General features: G+C 44.2%; 1 protein-coding gene across 2 annotated transcripts in view; it reads right to left on the bottom strand.

The window, feature by feature from the left end:
• Positions 1–4,434: 4,434 nt before the first annotated feature.
• DHX35 (DEAH-box helicase 35) overlaps positions 4,435–18,711 on the bottom strand; it is a 68,417-nt gene continuing 54,140 nt past the window's right edge. For both annotated transcript variants that reach the window (XM_012755097.2, XM_076011118.1), the window contains 4 exons: positions 16,400–16,481; positions 13,381–13,452; positions 11,187–11,298; positions 4,435–5,605 (listed from right to left, as the gene is read on the bottom strand). In XM_012755097.2, coding sequence (XP_012610551.1) covers positions 5,561–5,605; positions 11,187–11,298; positions 13,381–13,452; positions 16,400–16,481 — 311 coding nt within the window. In that variant the 3' untranslated portion in view covers positions 4,435–5,560. The remainder of the gene's footprint in view (positions 5,606–11,186; positions 11,299–13,380; positions 13,453–16,399; positions 16,482–18,711) is intronic.

The following is an 18,711-nucleotide window of genomic DNA, read 5'->3' as shown; positions in this document are numbered from 1 at the left end:
CCAGCCTGAGCAAGAGCGAGACCCTGTCTCTACTAAAAATGGAAAGAAATTAATTGGCCAACTAAAAATATACATAGAAAAAATTAGCCAGGCATGGTGGTCCATGCCTGTAGTCCCAGCTACTTGGGAGGCTGAGGCAGGATGATTGCCTGAGCCCAGGAGTTTGAGGTTGCTTTGAGCTAGGCTGACCCCATGGCACTCTAGCCCGGCCAACAGAGTGAGACTCTGTCTCAAAAAAAAAAAAAGAAAGAAAGAAAATTACAAAATATATTTACAGAACCATGGCAAAACTAAATCAGATTTTTTTGTAGCTAAATGTACAAAATAAAAGTTAGAAACAAACAGGCCGGGCGCGGTGGCTCACGCCTGTAATCCTAGCACTCTGGGAGGCCGAGGCGGGCGGATTGCTCGAGGTCGGGAGTTCGAAACCAGCCTGAGCGAGACCCCGTCTCTACTAAAAATAGAAAGAAATTAATTGACCAACTAAAAGTATATATACAAAAAATTAGCCGGGCATGGTGGTGCATGCCTGTAGTCCCAGCTACTCGGGAGGCTGAGACAGGAGGATCACTTGAGCCCAGGAGTTTGAGGTTGCTGTGAGCTAGGCTGACGCCACGGCACTCACTCTAGCCTGGGCAACAAAAGTGAGACTCTGTCTCAAAAAAAAAAAAAAAAAAAAAAAAAAAAAGTTAGAAACAAACAAGTAGAGTGTAAAAAAGACCAAGAAGTTAAAATAAATGTTAAGGGGGAAAAATTACTTTTGAAGAGCGTAAAGAAAATCGCATCTGTATTCTTTATAGACCTTCACAGTAAAAAGGGAATAAAGCAGAGGTCAGAAAGGCAGAGACTAAAGGGGCAGAGCATGCCCACGAGTAAAACCAAAACACCAAAGAATGGTTGAGAGAAAACATAGTGACAGCAGACACTAAGCAAACCTAAGACTGAACATAAAAACAGAATAAACCTAAACCAGGAGAAAAACCACCAAGAGAAAAAGGCTGAAATACACAAACTGAAGGGGGCCTGGGACATCCCCAGCAGAGGCCAGCAGCAGTGGCCAGGAGGCAGGAAGGAGCCTAGGTAACCTCTGGGTCACACCTGGGTTCACACATCAGGCTGAGACCAGCGAAGGGCCTGGCTAGGACCTTTGTATTCAGAGCCTCTGGCCAGGCCATGGCCACTGGACAAGGACTGAGAAGACACAGGCAGTAGCCGGTGCTGAGCCCCGGCCTGGCTGTGGAGGTTCTGGGGCATTAACCACTGCACCCCGCACACCCACACCCACGTGACCTCCCAGCCTTGCTTGCTGCCTACAGGAGAACCCACACGTGGGCGTGGAGGCGCCATGTGCCAGAGGGCCCCAGGGAACGCTGTGCTGGGAATCTCTTTGGCCCTGCTTAAGCAGGCCAGGAGATAGCCTGCTCTAACAAGTTCAGTACCACCCAGAGCGCACAAGGTAACAGTTCCACGATCCACCAGAGGTGTCACCGTGTCATCCTTGCTTGCTAGAGGGAGCAATGACCAGGAGGGCTCAGGGACCGCAAGCCCTCCCCAGACCACCTGCCATGCTAACTAGCTAGTCACCCAGCATGATCAGCTGTTTGTCAAATGACCTGATTGCCTATTTGCAGTCCCAATGACTCAGAAAAAAAGCAGATGAATCTGATAAGAATTCCATCATCCTGTTCCGTCACAAGTTGGAAGGCTCAGGAAAAATCCAGATGAGTCACTGGAAAGTGGAAAATATCTGATCTTACCTTGAGGTGAAGAAGGGATGTGGGGGCTGAGAGCTGCCACCTCAAACCCTTCCAGTGAGGCGGAAAAACAAGCCCCCCAGCTGCTCCGAAGTTCGCCTGGGACTCAGCTGCCTGGCAGCTCAGACCCATCTCCCCAGAGCTGTGAGGCTGGCACCGATGCTGAGGCTGGCGCCGATGCTGCCACTGGCCCCCAGCACACTCAGCCCCCAGCCCAGGGGTGCCTGGACACAGGGGTTTCATCAACCCACTTTTGTTTTCGTTTCAAATTGGTTTTCAATTGGGTGACTGATGTAGGATTGTTGGCATTTTATTTTTCCAAGGAAAACATTTAAAAACTACCATCTAATATCACCATCATTTCCTAAAACATTTTAGCACCAAGAAAAGACTACAGGATGGTCTTTTATGCAAAGTTAAGCTTGGCCGGGCACACTGGCCAAGTAATCCCAGCACTTTGGAAAGCTAAGGCAGGAGGATTGCTTGAGCCCAGGAGTTCAAGACCAGCCTGGGCAACATGGCGAGACCTCAACTCTACAAAAAATAGAAAAAAATAGCGGGGCATGGTGGTGTGCAGCTATAGCCCCAGCTCCTTGGGAGGCTGAGGCAGGAGGATCACTCGAGCCTAGGAGTTCACAGTTACAATGAGCTACAATGATGTCACTGCATTCCAGCCCGGGCGATAGAGCAAGACCCTACCCCTTTTATATAGATATGTACACACATATATATGAAAAGTTTAAGCTTTACAAAATGCTCATTATTACACATTTTGCAGGAAAGTCACAAAAACCCACAACCTGCCTAGAGTCGAATCCCAAGTGTGCTGATCAGTGCTTTGGGGGCACAGGCAAGTGGGCTGGAGCCGGGGTCTAAGCACATGTGAGGGTACAACCAAGCTGTGCAAAAACAAATTTATCACGTTTCTCTCAAACCTAACGTCCCAACCTCCCATCTAGGGGTTCCCTTCCCCCTGGGCTGCACATGCTCCTATCTCCATCCCCAGTCCCCTGCACCTGTGGGTCCCCCCCCCCTTCATCAGAACCACGAGCCTTTTAAACTTACGGCTTCATAGATCTCACTGTCAGACATCTGGTCCAGGGCCCCAGGACAGGGTCTCATGGTCATCCAAATTCAGGCACCACGGCCTGTGCCCCCCACCCAACCCTCCATCTGGTCAGCAGCAGACGTCCTGGCTCAGGCTACGAAATGACAGCCCTTAGCTGTTAGCGCTGAGTCCTAGAAGGTGAAGCTGAAGGGCTGGGCTGGGATGCTGGGGATAACCAGGGACCGAATGGCAGGGCCTGGTCCACAAAGGTAGCAGGCTGTGCTGACACTGGGACAAAACAGTAGAGATAGGCACATGGAGCTGGGGGACTGAGCAACTCTGCAAGTTCGTGGCCAATGTGAAAAGCTCAGCAGTGAGGGGAGAGCCAGGGCAGCAGAACTCGAGAACAGGCTGTACTTTCACCAGGAAAGCGTCCTGTCATGGGGAAGCCTCTTTGGACACTGCCCTGGCCTCCAGCCACCCTGCTGGCCACTGCAATCTCCTGCCGTCCTCAGCATCTCATCTCAGCCTTGGTGCACTTATCCATCAAGCATCTCCACCGCCACCCCTGTGCCATGCATGTGGCCCAACGGCTCAATATTTGCTGACAGGACTGAGTGACCAGCAGGAGCTCTGACTGAACCAGGGGCTCCTAGTGATGGCAGTGTCCAACCCACAGGGAAACCTGCTATGGGAGAGAGCGGAGGGGTCTTTGCAAGCCACCAACACATCTCCGGGCCTCCAGGACACACCACCTCTCCCTGGGCACGTTTTCCAGCACAAATTCCCTCCACCCTCTCACCTCACTCCAGAGGGAAGACACAGCAACGCTGTAGAAAATATCTCTAATGATGCTTGAAGACCCGTGTGGAGCCTGAGGGGACTGATTCTGTAGCACTACTGGGGGACAAAAGTCTTGTGAGCTGCTAGCCAGGCAGGCTCTACTGTCATGGCTGAGGACTGGCAAGTGGGGTCCGGGACGCAAGACCTGCAAGAGACAAAGTCAAAAGCACCTGGGCTGGGACTACTCCCTGACAAAGCCATGTGGGTCTTCAGGTATGTACCAAGGGGCCCTCAGCCATGGTCATGGGGTTTTGCAGCTGCCTCTGACAATCCACAGCCATCTCCACGCCCCCGGGGGCTGGGACGGAACACAGGACAAACGTGGCAGGTCCGCGCTGGTGAGGGCTGTCCTCTGAGCGGTGGCAAGTGAAGATGGGCCTGACTCAGTCCGCTCCCCAAGACCACTGGCCCCCACCTTGGATCTCCAGCCCCAAACCTGGAGCTGCGGCTCCTGTACCTTTTCCTCTTCCACTATGACATGAGCTTACAAGGATCGGCCCCAGGTCTAAGGCAGGACTTTAAAAATAATGATTCTGACCTCTCTACAGAAAGGTCCCAACTAGAAACTGGCACAAATGAACACCTTGTTGGAACTTCCTGTAAAGCCTCGTGCTTTACTCTGAAACAAGGTCTTGAGGGCACTCGATCAGATGATCTCGCTTTACGGGGCTTCCCGTGTCCATGTGACCCCAAATGTTGCCATAGCATCAGCTTCTTAGCTAATGTCAGGCCCTCACTTGGAACAATTAACTGAACCACCTTAAAATACAGACCACGAGAGCCATGTGTGTGGGAGGGAATACATTTACTTTAGGTATAAAGGTTTACTATTATTAACAAGTTATCACTATTATTTACATGTTTATAAAACAGAAATAAAAATGACATACATGTTTGGTGCCAAAAGTGGCATATCCAAACTAATATCAGTACAAAAATAAATTTTCAAGCTACGTGTTTTTAAAATAAATGTCATTGAAATCGTAAGGGGGGGGGGGAATCTGTATCAGTCATGTGTGGAAATGCAGACATCATCACAGCAAAGCAGCCCTGGGCAACGCTAAAGCCAGTGCCTGCTGGCAGAGCCGCCCCCATGTGCTCTTGCAAGAATCCAAGCAAACAAAAAACAAATATATGGTAGTTATGATGTTCCTGAGCTACAGAAGTTTAGAGCGTCTAAACTGTTGTGAATTTCTGCTAAAGAGGAGCCCCTGTGGGCTGATAAACTTTCCACTAGTGCTCAGCCAGTGGCACCAGGATGTGGTATTGTACTCTGAGAGGAAGCTAAGCCCACTTGTGAAATAGAAATCCTTGACTAACACAGTGCACGAGTCCCCTGTGTCCATCACCAATCCCCTGCAAGTCTCCCGGCCGCAGATAAACAGGGACAAGGGCAGAGAACAAACAGAAGCTGCTTGCTTGTCTGGGAAGCCTAGTGCCCACCAGACACGCCCCTCGGTGACTGCAGCAGAGATCCCCAGCGTTTCTGAGGTCTCATTCCTTTGTAGACACGTGCTTGTTCACACTTGGCAGAGGACGTCACAGTGGCCCCGGCAAGGAAAGTAAACCCTCTGTCCATCAACTTTCCCCTCTTCAGTCCCCAGAAAGCTGGGCCAGGCCCGTGTGCCTGCTGGACGTGGCATGCGGGGTTAGTGAGCGTGCCGAGTGAGCCAACTCCCGCTCTGCCGGGTGCAGCGCGGCGGGATGCCTCCCATGCACAGAGTCCTCTGGGATCCCAGCAAGGAATGCAAATGCTGAGGACGGTGGGAAGAAAGGGGCTAACGAACGGGCTGCAGCCCACTTCAGAGCAGCTGCAGGTTCCACAGGAGCTGCTGCCAGCTCACCCTGCCTGGGGCAAGGGGCAGCAGCATGGAGAGGACACCAAGCAGCCCCTGAAGCCACAGCTGAGCTCTGCTCACTGGTCCTGGACCTTGGCCCTTTTGGCTTTCAGAGACAGGTGCTGTAAGAGAAGAGAAGACACCACAGTTGGGGTTGGGTAGACAAAGAAGCCAGACTCCAACATAATTCCCATATGAATGATCAAATCGAATCTTCCAGATGGTCCACACCGTCTCAATAACTGCTGTGTCCCTCAGGAAATAGTCTAGAGGGGAAATGCCCAAGTTACCAATAAAGGAAATAGACTTCAGTAAGCCGACAATAGCCCGGAGCCTAGCCCATGGCTGGACCTGGTTAGTAGGGCTCTGCAGAAGCTGTCAATAAAAGGTTCTCTTTTTTAGACACAGCTCTCCTCCTGGCCCAGCCCCCAAGGACAGCTCTGCAGCCAAACACCTGGGCTCAGAAGACTGGATTTAGGCTGGAGATGACCTCAAGTTCCCAAGAAGTTTCTGACAAGTACTCTCTCCTTAGGGACAAAGAAATCAATCAATATAGCAAGTATCTCAACATGCCAGGTCCCTGTGCTCAAGGATGGAGATAAAGACGTGGCCTCTGCCCTCATGTAGGGTAGAAGCTTGTTGGGAAGACAGACAGGAAAAGGATACCTCCAAGTGAAACTCTCTTCTCCTCCCAGAAATGTCACTTTCTACTAGTATAAATAACATGCAGCATATCATAATCATAGGCATCAGTTAATAGGATTGAGGGCTAAAAATATTCTTTACATTCTAAAGTAAAGCCAAAAGTGCTAGAAATCCTAAAATATGCATTTGAAGCAGAGTGTGTATACGTAAGTTTTTAATCAAGGACCTCTGCTCACCAACTGAGGCATACTTGATACCTCATTAATAATCATAAATAGATAACCAAGAGGTAGCTCGGGCATGCTGCCGTAACACGTGCTAAGATCCTCACAGGAGGAATCCCCATCCCCCTGACTGCTGCGTGCTGGTCTGCCCGTTTCTTAGTACACCCATGTGGCCTCACGACAGCAAGCCCCGTCAGCCACAGAGAGAAGAGCAGGCCCTGAAAGAACGCAGGGTATGAAAGGAAGCATGGCACACCACCCACCAGCTATGACATGTGAGATGACAGGACCCAGGTCAGACTTTCTATCCACTCACATCTGAGAAAGGACCAGTACAGGTTCTTGCAAAGGCCAGGCTAACAGGGTTTTCCCCTAGATAACAAAGTTGTCTCTGAGAATAAGGGAAAAAAAATTTAAGGACTAGAAGGCAAATCTCTGAACAGGTCACCCTGTTCTTCCCCTGTCCAGCCGTGGGTCTTGCTGAATTTCCCTGAATTATCTCCTCTCTGCACGTCACCTAATGTGACCCCTACAGCTAATGTTAGACATCATAGCCTTAGCTTGGGAATGAGAGGTGACGCCATCGTGCCCATGGGGCCATTTTTGGTACTTGTTTCTGGGAAGAATGTTGAGTATAAACAAAGCTAACTCTGAACCATTTTAGGCTTCTTTATAGGGTGAGAACGACACTCTGAAAAACAATGATGATGGAAAGTCACCAAAGGTGCCAGGAACAGAGCCGAGGATGGTCTGTGGGCCGTGGATGGTTGCGAGGTGCTGCACTGTGTTCAACAAAAAAACGTCTACTGTAGATGGGCAGCTACCAGAGATCTGGAGAGTTCTTTAAGAAATCAATCTGTTTTGGACAAGTTAATAATAGAAGCGTCTTTGGACTATGTAGTCGAGAAGGGAACAAGTTTCTCTGGGGTTTTAAGACCCTCACTGTACAATGAGGTTATTGCACTAGGTGATTCCTAATGTCCCAGCCTCTCTAAAAATACTCTGATCACAGTGGAGGTGATAGGCTGAAAAACAGGCTTTTGGAGAGAATGTAGAAATTTGGGCTTGTCATTTTCTTCAAGCTTCTAAAACTATTTGCTCTTTCACTTTCTGGGTTTGACCTAAAGAAACTGTAATTTTGAGCCAGGAAGGGAAAATGACTCAGCTTCTAGGCTAATTCTGTTCCTCCAAGAGTCTAAATGAATCCAAGACAATTTCAGGTTTATCCCTAACTGCTTGCATCTTATTCCTTTAACAAGCACTTTTACAACTGTGCCATTCTCTCAACTTCCAGTTTGCATTTCTGATCACTTCTCTTGGATTCCTGAAGTCTGCTGCTTTCCACCTGAGAGATTTTGAAAGAAAAGATTTTCCTTCACCACAAGTTTTTTCTTATCCACCCAATACAGCAGAGACAATACACTTCACAATTTTATCAGTCCCTGCAACAGCTGATCAGGTTTCCAGCTGAAATGTCTGTATTGAGATGTGTGAAGAACTATAAAGGTTTGAAATGGTTTTTTTTTGATTGGATGAGAATTAAATTATAAGATAATTTTAAAAGGGCAATTTCCTTTGACGTTGCCAGGGAGGGGGGATGAGAAGACCCTTCCCTTTACAAAGTCACAAACTCAAGTGTCTCCAAGAGTTTAGTAAAGCAGGATGGTGGCACTGGAAAGTGTCACCAACAGCGGGCAGCTACTCTTTAGCCCTGCTGATTGCCACTAAGCAGGAACTCAGGTCCAGTGTCATTGGATTTAACATTTCTTTCAAGAGAAACCAGAAAGACACATTTAATGTGAAATCTCCCAATGTTTACATGTGGCAATCAATTCGAATTTTAAGTTTGAAAACACCGTGCAGTCCAGTTCTAGCCCTGATGTAAGTAATAGGTCTCAGAATTTCCCTTCTGCTATAAACAACAGCAAACTTGGACAAAAATATCTAAAGCAACTGTTTTCAGGCACTGAACAACAAACAGCACAAGGCTGTAATCCTTGAAAAAACAGAAACCCACACATGGTGAGCTCCATATTCATCCCAGGTCTCTTCCTGTATCTCCAAGCCTTATTAGCACAGGGAAGTAAATCCTAAACAGAGAACAAAAGTATGTCCAGACAGAGGAAACAGAGATGAGAGTTGAGGGCTGCAGAGACAGCTGGAATCTGCAGGCAGGGCATAGAAAAGTCGGAGCTACAGAAATCTACACAGGGCTACCCTTAAGTCTTTGGCTGAATACTAAGATACACATATGCAGCCCAAGATTTGATAAGGGAGAGAATTCTAACAGAGAATAGTTACTGGAGAGGTGTAAGCTGAGAAGGAGACTCTGGAGGTTGGTACAGTGCTAGGGACACTGGAGCTCTGACCTGTCTGAGTGCAAAGACCTCCCTGAGTATCCTAGGCATTCAGCTGAGACATCACAAAGGCCATGTGTAATTTAAAAGAAAAAAAAAAAAGCCATGTCTTAAGCATATGGCCACTCTAAACCTGCCCTATTAAAGATTAAAATCAAGGCTCATCAGAATTAAACTGATGTGCCAGTAAATTAACTGACTACCAGGAAAAAAACACAACATTCTATAAGAAAAAAAAAATCCAGACATTCCACAACATAGCATCTGTAACATCCCATATACAACAAAAAATTACTAGACAACAGAAGCAGGAAAATGTGACCCATAATGAAGAAGAAAAACAGTCCAAAAACAGAGCAGACCAGAAGCAACAGAGGTGTTGAATTAGTAGCTATTGTAAAAATGTTAAAAGATTTAAAGAAAAAGATGGGTGTAATGAGTAAACAACACATGAGGAATCTAAATGTGGAAATAAACTAAAGAACCAAATGAAAACACCAGAATGGAAAAATACAATACCAGAAATGAAATATTTCTGGATGGGTTTAACAGGAGACTGGACACTACAGAAGAAACGATTGGTAAACTTGAAGACAGGTCAAGAGGAATTATCCAAATTGAACCACAGAAAAAAAAAGATAACAGCCTCTGTGACAAGTGGGACAACAGCACATGCTCTAACATATATGTAACTGGAGTTCCAGAAGGAGAGCAGAGAGAGAGATTTTAGAGCAGAAAAAATATTTTAAGGAATAATGGTCCCAAATTTCCCATATATAATTTTAAAAAATCAGTCCAAAGATCCAAAAAGCTCAATGAATGCCAAGCAGGATGAACACAAGGAAAATCATAGGTCAAACTGCTGAAAATTAAAGAAAAAAAAAAATCTGAAAGCAGGCCACATTACACACAGAGGAACAACCATGAAAATGACTGCTGGCTTTTCACAGAACAAATCAGACTACAATAAAATTAATTCTGTAAAGTACTAAAAAGGAAAAGAAAAACTTTCAATATAGAATTCAATATAGCAAAAAATATCTTTCAAAAATAAATATTTTCAAATAAATAAATGCTGAGAGAATATTTCACCAACAGACATACACTAAAAGATGTATTAAAGGAAGTTCTTCAGGCTAAAGGGAAGAGATACCAGATAGAAACCTGGCTATACTAAATCAAAATCCACTGCGATGAGTTAAGGATGAATATTATAATCCTTAGAGAAACCATCAAAAAAACCCAAGAGGTATTAAAAAGCCATTAGAGGCCGGGCGTGGTGGCTCACGCCCGTAATCCTAGCACTTTGGGAGGCCGAGGTGGGCGGATTGCTCGAGGTCAGGAGTTCGAAACCAGCCTGAGCGAGACCCCGTCTCTACCAAAAATAGAAATAAATTAATTGGCCAACTAAAATATATATATACAAAAAATTAGCCGGGCATGGTGGCGCATGCCTGTAGTCCCAGCTACTCGGGAGGCTGAGGCAGGAGGATCGCTGAGCCCCAGAGACTGAGGTTGCTGTGAGCCAGGCTGACGCCACGGCACTCACTCTAGCCTGGGCAACAAAGTGAGACTCTGTCTCAAAAAAAATAAATAAAAAAAATAAAAAAAATTAAAAAAAAAAAGCCATTAGAAGAGATAAAAAAAAAAAGCTACTTTTGAAATAACTGATGAATTTAAAAGCAGGCAATATAAAAGGCATGGAGGGAAAAAAGCAAAGACTAAATTGGGCAAACAGGAAACAAATAGCAAGGTGGTAGACTTAAACCTAACCATATCAATAATGACATTAAATAACTGGACTAAATTTACTTACTTTCCAATGAAAAATCAGTGCAGACCAAACAAAATGAGTCTATGGGCTGAATTTAGCCAGAAAGTTTTGAACTCTGATCTTCCAGCCAGCCTTCCAAACTATATCTCCTAATTTACAATCTTGTTAGAAGAATATATACTTTTTTTTTTTGCAATTGACAATCATTTCTTGCAGAAATGAAGACAAAAATAAAACTATGAATCTGCTCTGCAGTGCGCACTGCCCCGCTCTCCTGCGTGTGGGCCTGCCATGGGAGAAGAGTGCACACAGTGATGTAGCCGTTCAACATCACCCACCAGTGGGTTTAAACCACCTCATGTTTAAGCCTACACCACTGTTTACAGTCTTTATTAGGCAATCCACTTCAGAGAACATTTATGTCACTCTTTGTGAATGAACACGGATCCAAAGTGTGATATAATTTCTTTAGAAATGGTTTAGAAGAGCAAACGGGGAGAGAAAGAGCTGAAGATACTTTTTTTTCTTTTCCTTACCAAGTTGGAAGGACTTAATGGGATACGGTAATGGCCTTCTCAACCTATGCACTATTGGAGGCAAGGAGTACAAATTTAGGGCATTAAATTGGAGAATAAATGCACATTTAAAGATATGAAGAGGCTGCTAACAAGTGGTTTGGGTTACAGGTTCTGTTCATTCCTACCGTTCCTTGTTGATAAAAGTGTGGAGCCAGCTCCAACAGCCAGGCAGATTCAATGGCAGTCACATCTCTCATATAATACTTGGAGGTTTGTATAACTTCATTGTAGATAACCCTGAAACAAGAAAGAAACATGAGCTAATTTCCCATAGCTAATGATGATAGTCAGAAACCAATGAGAGATGTCATGCTTTTTCCCTTAACCTTTAACAGGTATCTATCTATTCTATTCCAGGAACTGTACTATACACACGCATTTATTCGCTCACTTAAGCCTACATGAATTCTAGGACATCTCAATTATCTGCAAAGGTCTTTCCTGGATCCTTAATCTGCATTTACAGAACTCTGAACCGAGCCTAATGACTTAAAGGCATGCCTGATTCTGAAATAGGCTGGGAATTAACTGTAAAGAAACATGAAGGAACTTTCTAGAATGATCAAAAACATTTTATATCTTATTTGGAGTGTGGGTTACATTGGTATACACATTGACCAAAACTGATCTTTCATTACATATTAATATAAATTATACCTTTATTTAAGAAAAAAAAAAGACTTATCTGAGGCTCAGGTAATAGGCAACCAAAGAGGCAAGAACATCAAGTCCCCAGACTTTAGGAGTGTGAATTAATAGACAAGAGTTTCTGAGCTATCTGAAGTGCTGATTCAGGGCTTCTCCCAATGCCTGTAAACACCACAGCCACACTGTGGCTGCCTGCCCCTCAAAAGCCAGTAAATGAATCGCAGCTGATGAAAAGCAAAAGGGTGAGGCCTCTGCAAAGAGGCAGCGAGGAGGGGCACTTTCTGTGTGGGTCTGCTTCAGGCTGGCTCCATTCCCCATCCTTTCTTCACCCTTCAGAGCTCCTTGAGAATGAAGCAAAGGCTTTTCTGTCTCTTTTAAGCAACTCCCAAATTTAATCACCCCTAAGTCAGCAAACCCTCAAAAAAGGATCCAGAATTGAGAGGTTTGCCTTCCCTCTTCAAATAATCCTGTACACAAATGGCCATTGGGTAACATTTCTAAACCCAGAACTGACCAAGTCACTCTCTACTAAGAAGCTTCTAAGTCTGCACTGGTTGCAGATAAAGTCTAATGCCTTGGTAGGGGAACAGAGCTCAAACTTCAGCACGCATCAGAAACACCTGGAGGGCTTGTTAAACTAGAGTGCTGGGCCCCGCTGCAGTTTCTGACGCAGCAGAGCTGGGCAGGGCCTGAGAACCTGCATTTCTAACACATCTCCAGATGCTGCTGATGCTGGGATGGAGAACACACTTTGGAAACCCCTGGTGTAGGATACAGAGTATCTTACCACAGACCTCTTTGCCTCTACCTTTATCTACTACAATCTTCCCTCCCTGTCTCCACACATGCCCAGGGCTTCTCCATCTCCCAACTGATGAAGGACCAGATGTCATTATCTTTAAAATTTCCCATCCATGGTTGATCAATATTTTGGTAAAATAAAATATAAATGAATTACTAGAAAAATGAAATTTAAAAAAAGACATACAAAATACAAGCACCCAATTTTTATTATTAAATTGGGCAAAGATAAACTTAACTTGTCAAAATGCTATAAAGATGCCTAAATATCTACTTTCAACTTCCATACTTATCACTTCCTTCCCGGGCAGTGTTAAGAGTGGCACCATTTCACCCCCCAGCCTGTGGGCCAGGTAAACCAATGATTCCCCACCGCCCAAAGACAGGAGGCTCATTCCCGTCCTTTTCGCCCTGATGACTCTCATTTCCACCTCAGAACAGAAGTCATCTCCATGAAGCCAGCCCTAACTCTCCCTGGCACATGAGGTACCAACCCCGGCACTCTATCCATCCCTCCACCAAAGCCCTTCTCCTGAGATGCTGGAATCTGTGTCTGTCGCTACGACAGGACTGTGGACCCCACTCAATTCATCTCTGCACACTGTGCCCAGGGCAGGATTTAGCAGCTAGCCAGTGGGTAAAAACAAATGTTTGCTGAGTGGATGAGTGACAAATATCACCATTTGCTCAAGGAGATCTTTGATAGAGCAGATATTCTATAGAAAACTCAGCGTAACAAAGTCAACAATGTGTATGCAACAGCTGTATTCCAGGCCCTGTGCCAGGCACTGGGGACCCAGAGATGAACAAGAACTCGGCCCTACCTTCAAAGCAGTCGCAAGGGGGCTTTGCAGCAGGAGGGGGACTTACCAGCGAGGCGGCTTCTCTGCGTAGAGGACTGACGCAGGGTGGATGTGCAGTTCATGATCATCACGGATAGTCCTTGCAAAAATAGAAGTACATTCTAAATACTTATAGCAAGACTTTCCCACAGACGTTTTTAATATTGCCAAAAAAAAAAAGTGCATGCAGATTGAACTTCTCACAAATAAAACAATTCTCTCCATCCTCTCTTGTGCCCTTTCTTGGCCCCCATACTACCACCTGCTGCCACCCCAGAAGTCAAGAATAAATCATGTGCAAAAGGAAGAGAAGAAAAACAACATGTAGACACTTGGAAAAAAACCTTCAGAAATATAATGCTCTACCTATGTTTATGTTTATCAACTGCAGGTATTCTTTCAAAACAATTTCCTTCAGGACAGAAATAATGTATATGGTTTCTTCTATAAGCTTTTCTATTAAACAAGTTAAATACTAAGGATAAAGACCATAGGGAGAGGTAATAATAGTGGGGGGAAAAAAAGCTCAATATTGGACTATTAATTTCTCAGAAATACTATATTTCCAATTCCAACTCCAATTTGATTCAACTTAATTCAAAAAAAAATATTTACTAGACGCACAACTATCAGTAAGATCAGATCACAAGAGAACATTAACAGATTAGGATGTTGCTGCCCAAACCACATTAAAGCAGCGTTCCTGTGGGTGCCAGGGGTCTGTTGTGGGGGGGGGGGGAGAAGTGCTTCAAGGGCCTTAAGCGAGCTCCTTGCTAGCACTGATAACAACAGGTCCTAGGGTCCCGCTATCCCACCAGGTGGTGGTGAGCAGCTCTGGAACCTCTTAGGTGGCGCATATTTTGTCAATATCACTGATAAAAGAAGTTCTAAAATGCTAATGAAAATTGCTAATTAATACTCCTCTTCAAGAGAGAGGGGGCAATCCAGATGACAAGTTGGGTGACCTCGGGCCTCTCCAGAGGGGGCTCACCTCCACCTAGCAACAAGTGCCTCAAACTTGGACAAAACTCAATGTGGGGAGGGGGAGCTCATATGATGGGCAACAGAACCATGATACTGACAGGCTGGGACACTTGGCCTGGAGTAATAAACAGAACATACTGGAAATAAATGTAAAGTGCTACACTTCCGTGCCAAGTCAGCTCCTGGTATATGAGATGGAGCAGACCTTGCTGCCAAAATACAAAAACACTCAATGCAACTCTGGACTCATTAACAGAAGCCCAGTGTCCAGGACAAGGGACCTTGGCTGGCCTCAAGATAACAGGATTGTAATAGCTTTTGAGGGAAAAACATTAACAACAAAATAATATGTGGAAGAAATCCAAAGAGTTGGGGAGAAATTCTTTTGATTGTTCCTTTTTAAAGAACAGAAAACAAGAACCACACTTTATTTTGTTTTTATTTTATTTTAGCATATTATGGGGGTACAAGTGTTAAGGTTACATATATTGCCCACGCCCCCTCCACCCTCGAGTAAGAGCTTCAAGAGTGTCCATCCCCCAAACGTTGCACATCTTACTCGTTGTGGTTGTATATACCCATCCCCTCCTCCCCCCTCCCACCCTCCTGATACCTGATAAATGTTACTCCTATATGTCCACTTAGGTGTTGATCCGTTAATACCAATTTGCTGGTGAGTACATGTGGTAAGAACTACACTTTAAACAGGCTACGGTGGAGTTAAGAAACTACAATGAAGGCCGGGCGCGGTGGCTCACGCCTGTAATCCTAGCTCTCTGGGAGGCCGAGGCGGGTGGATTGCTCGAGGTCGGGAGTTCAAAACCAGCCTGAGCAAGAGCGAGACCCCGTCTCTACTATAAATAGAAAGAAACTAATTGGCCAACTAATATATATAGAAAAAAATTAGCCGGGCATGGTGGCACATGCCTGTAGTCCCAGCTACTCGGGAGGCTGAGACAGAAGGATCGCTTGAGCCCAGGAGTCTGAGGTTGCTGTGAGCTAGGCTGACACCACGGCACTCACTCTAGCCTAGGCAACAAAGTGAGACTCTGTCTCAAAAAAAAAAAAAAAAAAAAAAAAAAAAAAAAGAAACTACAATGAGCCACGGGACAGAAAAGATGGACTAAAAATAACAATTTAAAGAACTGGAATGATTTAGTGTGGAGAAAAAAAGGCTAAGCTGGGCTTTAGTTTTTACAGTATTTTAATATATTAAAGGTTCCTAAGGAAGGCATCAATGATTTTCTATGCCTAGAAAATGGAACTGGAAGAAACAGGTTGCAGACTACAGCTGGAGTTACACCCAGCTCATTGAATAAACACTTGCCAACTTCCAAAGACACCAAATATGGCCACAATGTACCAGTGATGTCAGTCCTGCAGATCTCTAAACACATAATGAACTACCCAATCTTTTGTAAAAGTAACTTCCCTTGGAAAGATCATCTTTAATGGTTTCTTCTATTCATATTATTCTATTATTAGAATTGAAACATTACCACCAGCCTCCAGGTATGTAATTGTCATCCCTCTAAAACATGCATTACAACATGTAGATGGGCTGAATATTTGAGAACCATTTCCAGAAAATGAAAATATTTTGCTTAAAGCTATATAGCTAACCTCAACTCAGTTCTGGAAGGAGGTGTGATATAAATTAAAAATAATTATTTAATCTAATTTCTCTACTATTTCTACATATCAGCTTTCTGTGGGGTTTGGGTCATTTTTAAGATTTCTCAGCTGGGCACAGTGGCTCAAGGCTATAACCCTAGCTACTTAGGAGGCTGAGGCAGGAGGATCACTTGAGGGGTTTCAGACCAGCTAATAATACCAAGATCCGTCTCTAAAAAAATTTTCAAAATTAGGTGGGTGTGGTGGTGCCAGTTGTAGCCAGTGGGGAAGCTGAGGCAGGAGGTTCCACTGGGCCTAGGAGTTCAAGGCAGCAGTGAGCTATGATCACACCACTGTACTCCAGCCTGAGTGACAGGGCAAGGCCCAGTCTCAAAAAAAAAAAAAAAAGATTTCTCTTTAACAAATGATTTCACAAAGTATCCTATTACCTGTAAGCTCCTGTAGAATGAAACCTCGCAGCATTTGCAAAGAATCCTGAAACAATGCACCTCAGAACCGGATCTGGATCACCTACACAAGGAACAGAGAGATAAGGATGAGAGAGACCCTCGCCTGTCCTGCGCCCTGTGTGCTCAGGCCAGTGCCGGGATGCGCGGGGTCCAGTCCTAGCCCCACCCTAGGCTGCTTCAAGCTACCTAGAAACCCTCTCGTGAACCAGCTCCAGCCCTGCACTTCCCAGTGCTGGATGCATCTGAGGCCGTTCCCACCTTCCAGAATGGCTGCTGAGGAGAACAATGCTGGACTGCTCCTTAAACTTGGGGACCCTCCAACCCCCCTCTGCCACAGATGACTGGACCAAAGCTGGGCACCAGAACCTACAAAAGCTACGCCATAGGTTGCCCAGGGACCTCAGAACTCCTTCTTAAGAGAGCATCTTGTGGGAGTGATGATCTTTCCCTAAGACACAAACTGGCATACTACACTACAATGTTATTTCTGTGGTTATAAGCTACTGTGTTTGAAAACTGAAGCAATGTTTCAAACGTTCCATTTTAATTGGTGTTTCTACTGCTATAGTAAACATTGTCCAAGAATAAAGCTTCCCCATTTCTTACAGAATATCTGTAGGATACATTCCAAATTACTGTGCAAAACGATAATGCCATTTTTATGGCTTACGACATAACCAGATTTCATCAATTTTAAGACTCACTGCCTTTTTTAAATTTTAACTCACTGAAATTAGGATAGCATTTTACAGTTATAACGGGCAACATTTTTTCTTCCTTAGTGATACATAAAATAATGATGTATCTTATACATGATGGTGTCTTAGATCCAAAGAAATATAGTATGTTGGTAAGTTCATTCCCTAAAGGTGATACTATTTACAAAGCCATCAACAATATATAAAAATGTCAGTCTCACTGAATTCTGACCAGCAATGCTTTGGCAAAAAGGGCTACTTTCTTTTATTTTACATTTATTTGATTACTATCTATGTATTTCTTCTTTTGTGAACTTTTTGTTCCAATTCTTTGATCATATATCACCTTGAAAACTAATGTATTTTTCTAAATAAGTTAAATAAAACCATTCCATAATAAAGTTTTAAATCTTTATTGTTTATCTCATGACTGCTGAAAATATCTTTTACTGTTTGCTTTCTCATTTTTTAACATCTAGATGTTCTAAATTTGTATGTGATTTAATCTCCATGATTTTCTCTATTGTTCCTAAGCAAAGAACTGATAAATCCCAAATCTACATTTCTAATTATGATCTGATCCAAGATTCAGTCCTTCCTCTAGAAATTTCCACATAAAACATGCATTATCAGAGGCCATATTGCTTCCAAAGGATGAAAATCAGTTCTTGAGGGCAGAGGTAGGAGGGAAGCCTTAGATAGCATAATGGTCTGGGGCCCTCCGAAGCTCAACCCCACCTTACAAAATCATAGTCCCTAGCATTTAATTTCTCTCATTTAATTTCTTGCCTCTGAGCCTCATTTATCTTATATGTAGAATGGAGATAATAGCAGCACAAATTTCACAGGTTGTCACAAGCATTAAATGAATTACATATGAAACATTCAAGAATGCTGCCTAGCCATATAAGCACTCAAGAAATGTTAACAAGCACTAGGGGTATTGAGTATCTGGCACACAGGAGATATTCAAGCCAATTGCTCAAAAAATGAAATGTGTCCCTTCCTCAGAAGTGTGGTCTTCTGAGCTGCACAGATCTGGCTCTGCTCATTCCCAGCTGAGTTGTCCTGAACTTAATTTAACTTCTCCCAAGGACTTCATGACTCATCCATAAAATAAGGATAGTATCACCTACCCTTCACAGAACAGGAGATCAGGGAGAGAGTACCTATAGAACCCCTGCCACAGTGAAATCTACTGTGTCCTCTATGAATGGTTAGTGCTGGAGGCCAGAGACTGTGTCTTACACAGTACTTCTCTGCCTCACCCATACTAACTGCCTAGGCTAAACACACAGCACATGCTTTAATAATACTTGTATTTGAAAATAATGTAATATTTATTTAATAGCCATAAATATCAGCTACTTAAGTCATTTTTCTTGCAAAGCCTACATGGGAAAGTCATTTGTATGATGTGCAATGATGTGAATGTTAATAATTCTTAAGTGTTGTCATGGGCTATGAAATTCCTTTAGTAAGAATATCCCTCAGAAATAAAAATGAACTTCCTTGGAAAAAATATGCAACTTTACATTCAGCTTTCAGCTGATTCAGGGCAATTCAAAATGTGAAACTTGGTGTAGGTACAGA

The sequence above is a fragment of the Microcebus murinus genome, chromosome 16 (assembly GCF_040939455.1).
Source record: "Microcebus murinus isolate Inina chromosome 16, M.murinus_Inina_mat1.0, whole genome shotgun sequence".
In the NCBI taxonomy this organism is placed as follows: domain Eukaryota; kingdom Metazoa; phylum Chordata; class Mammalia; order Primates; family Cheirogaleidae; genus Microcebus; species Microcebus murinus.
Note: the sequence above shows the minus strand (reverse complement) of the source record. Positions and strands in the feature narration are given on the sequence as shown.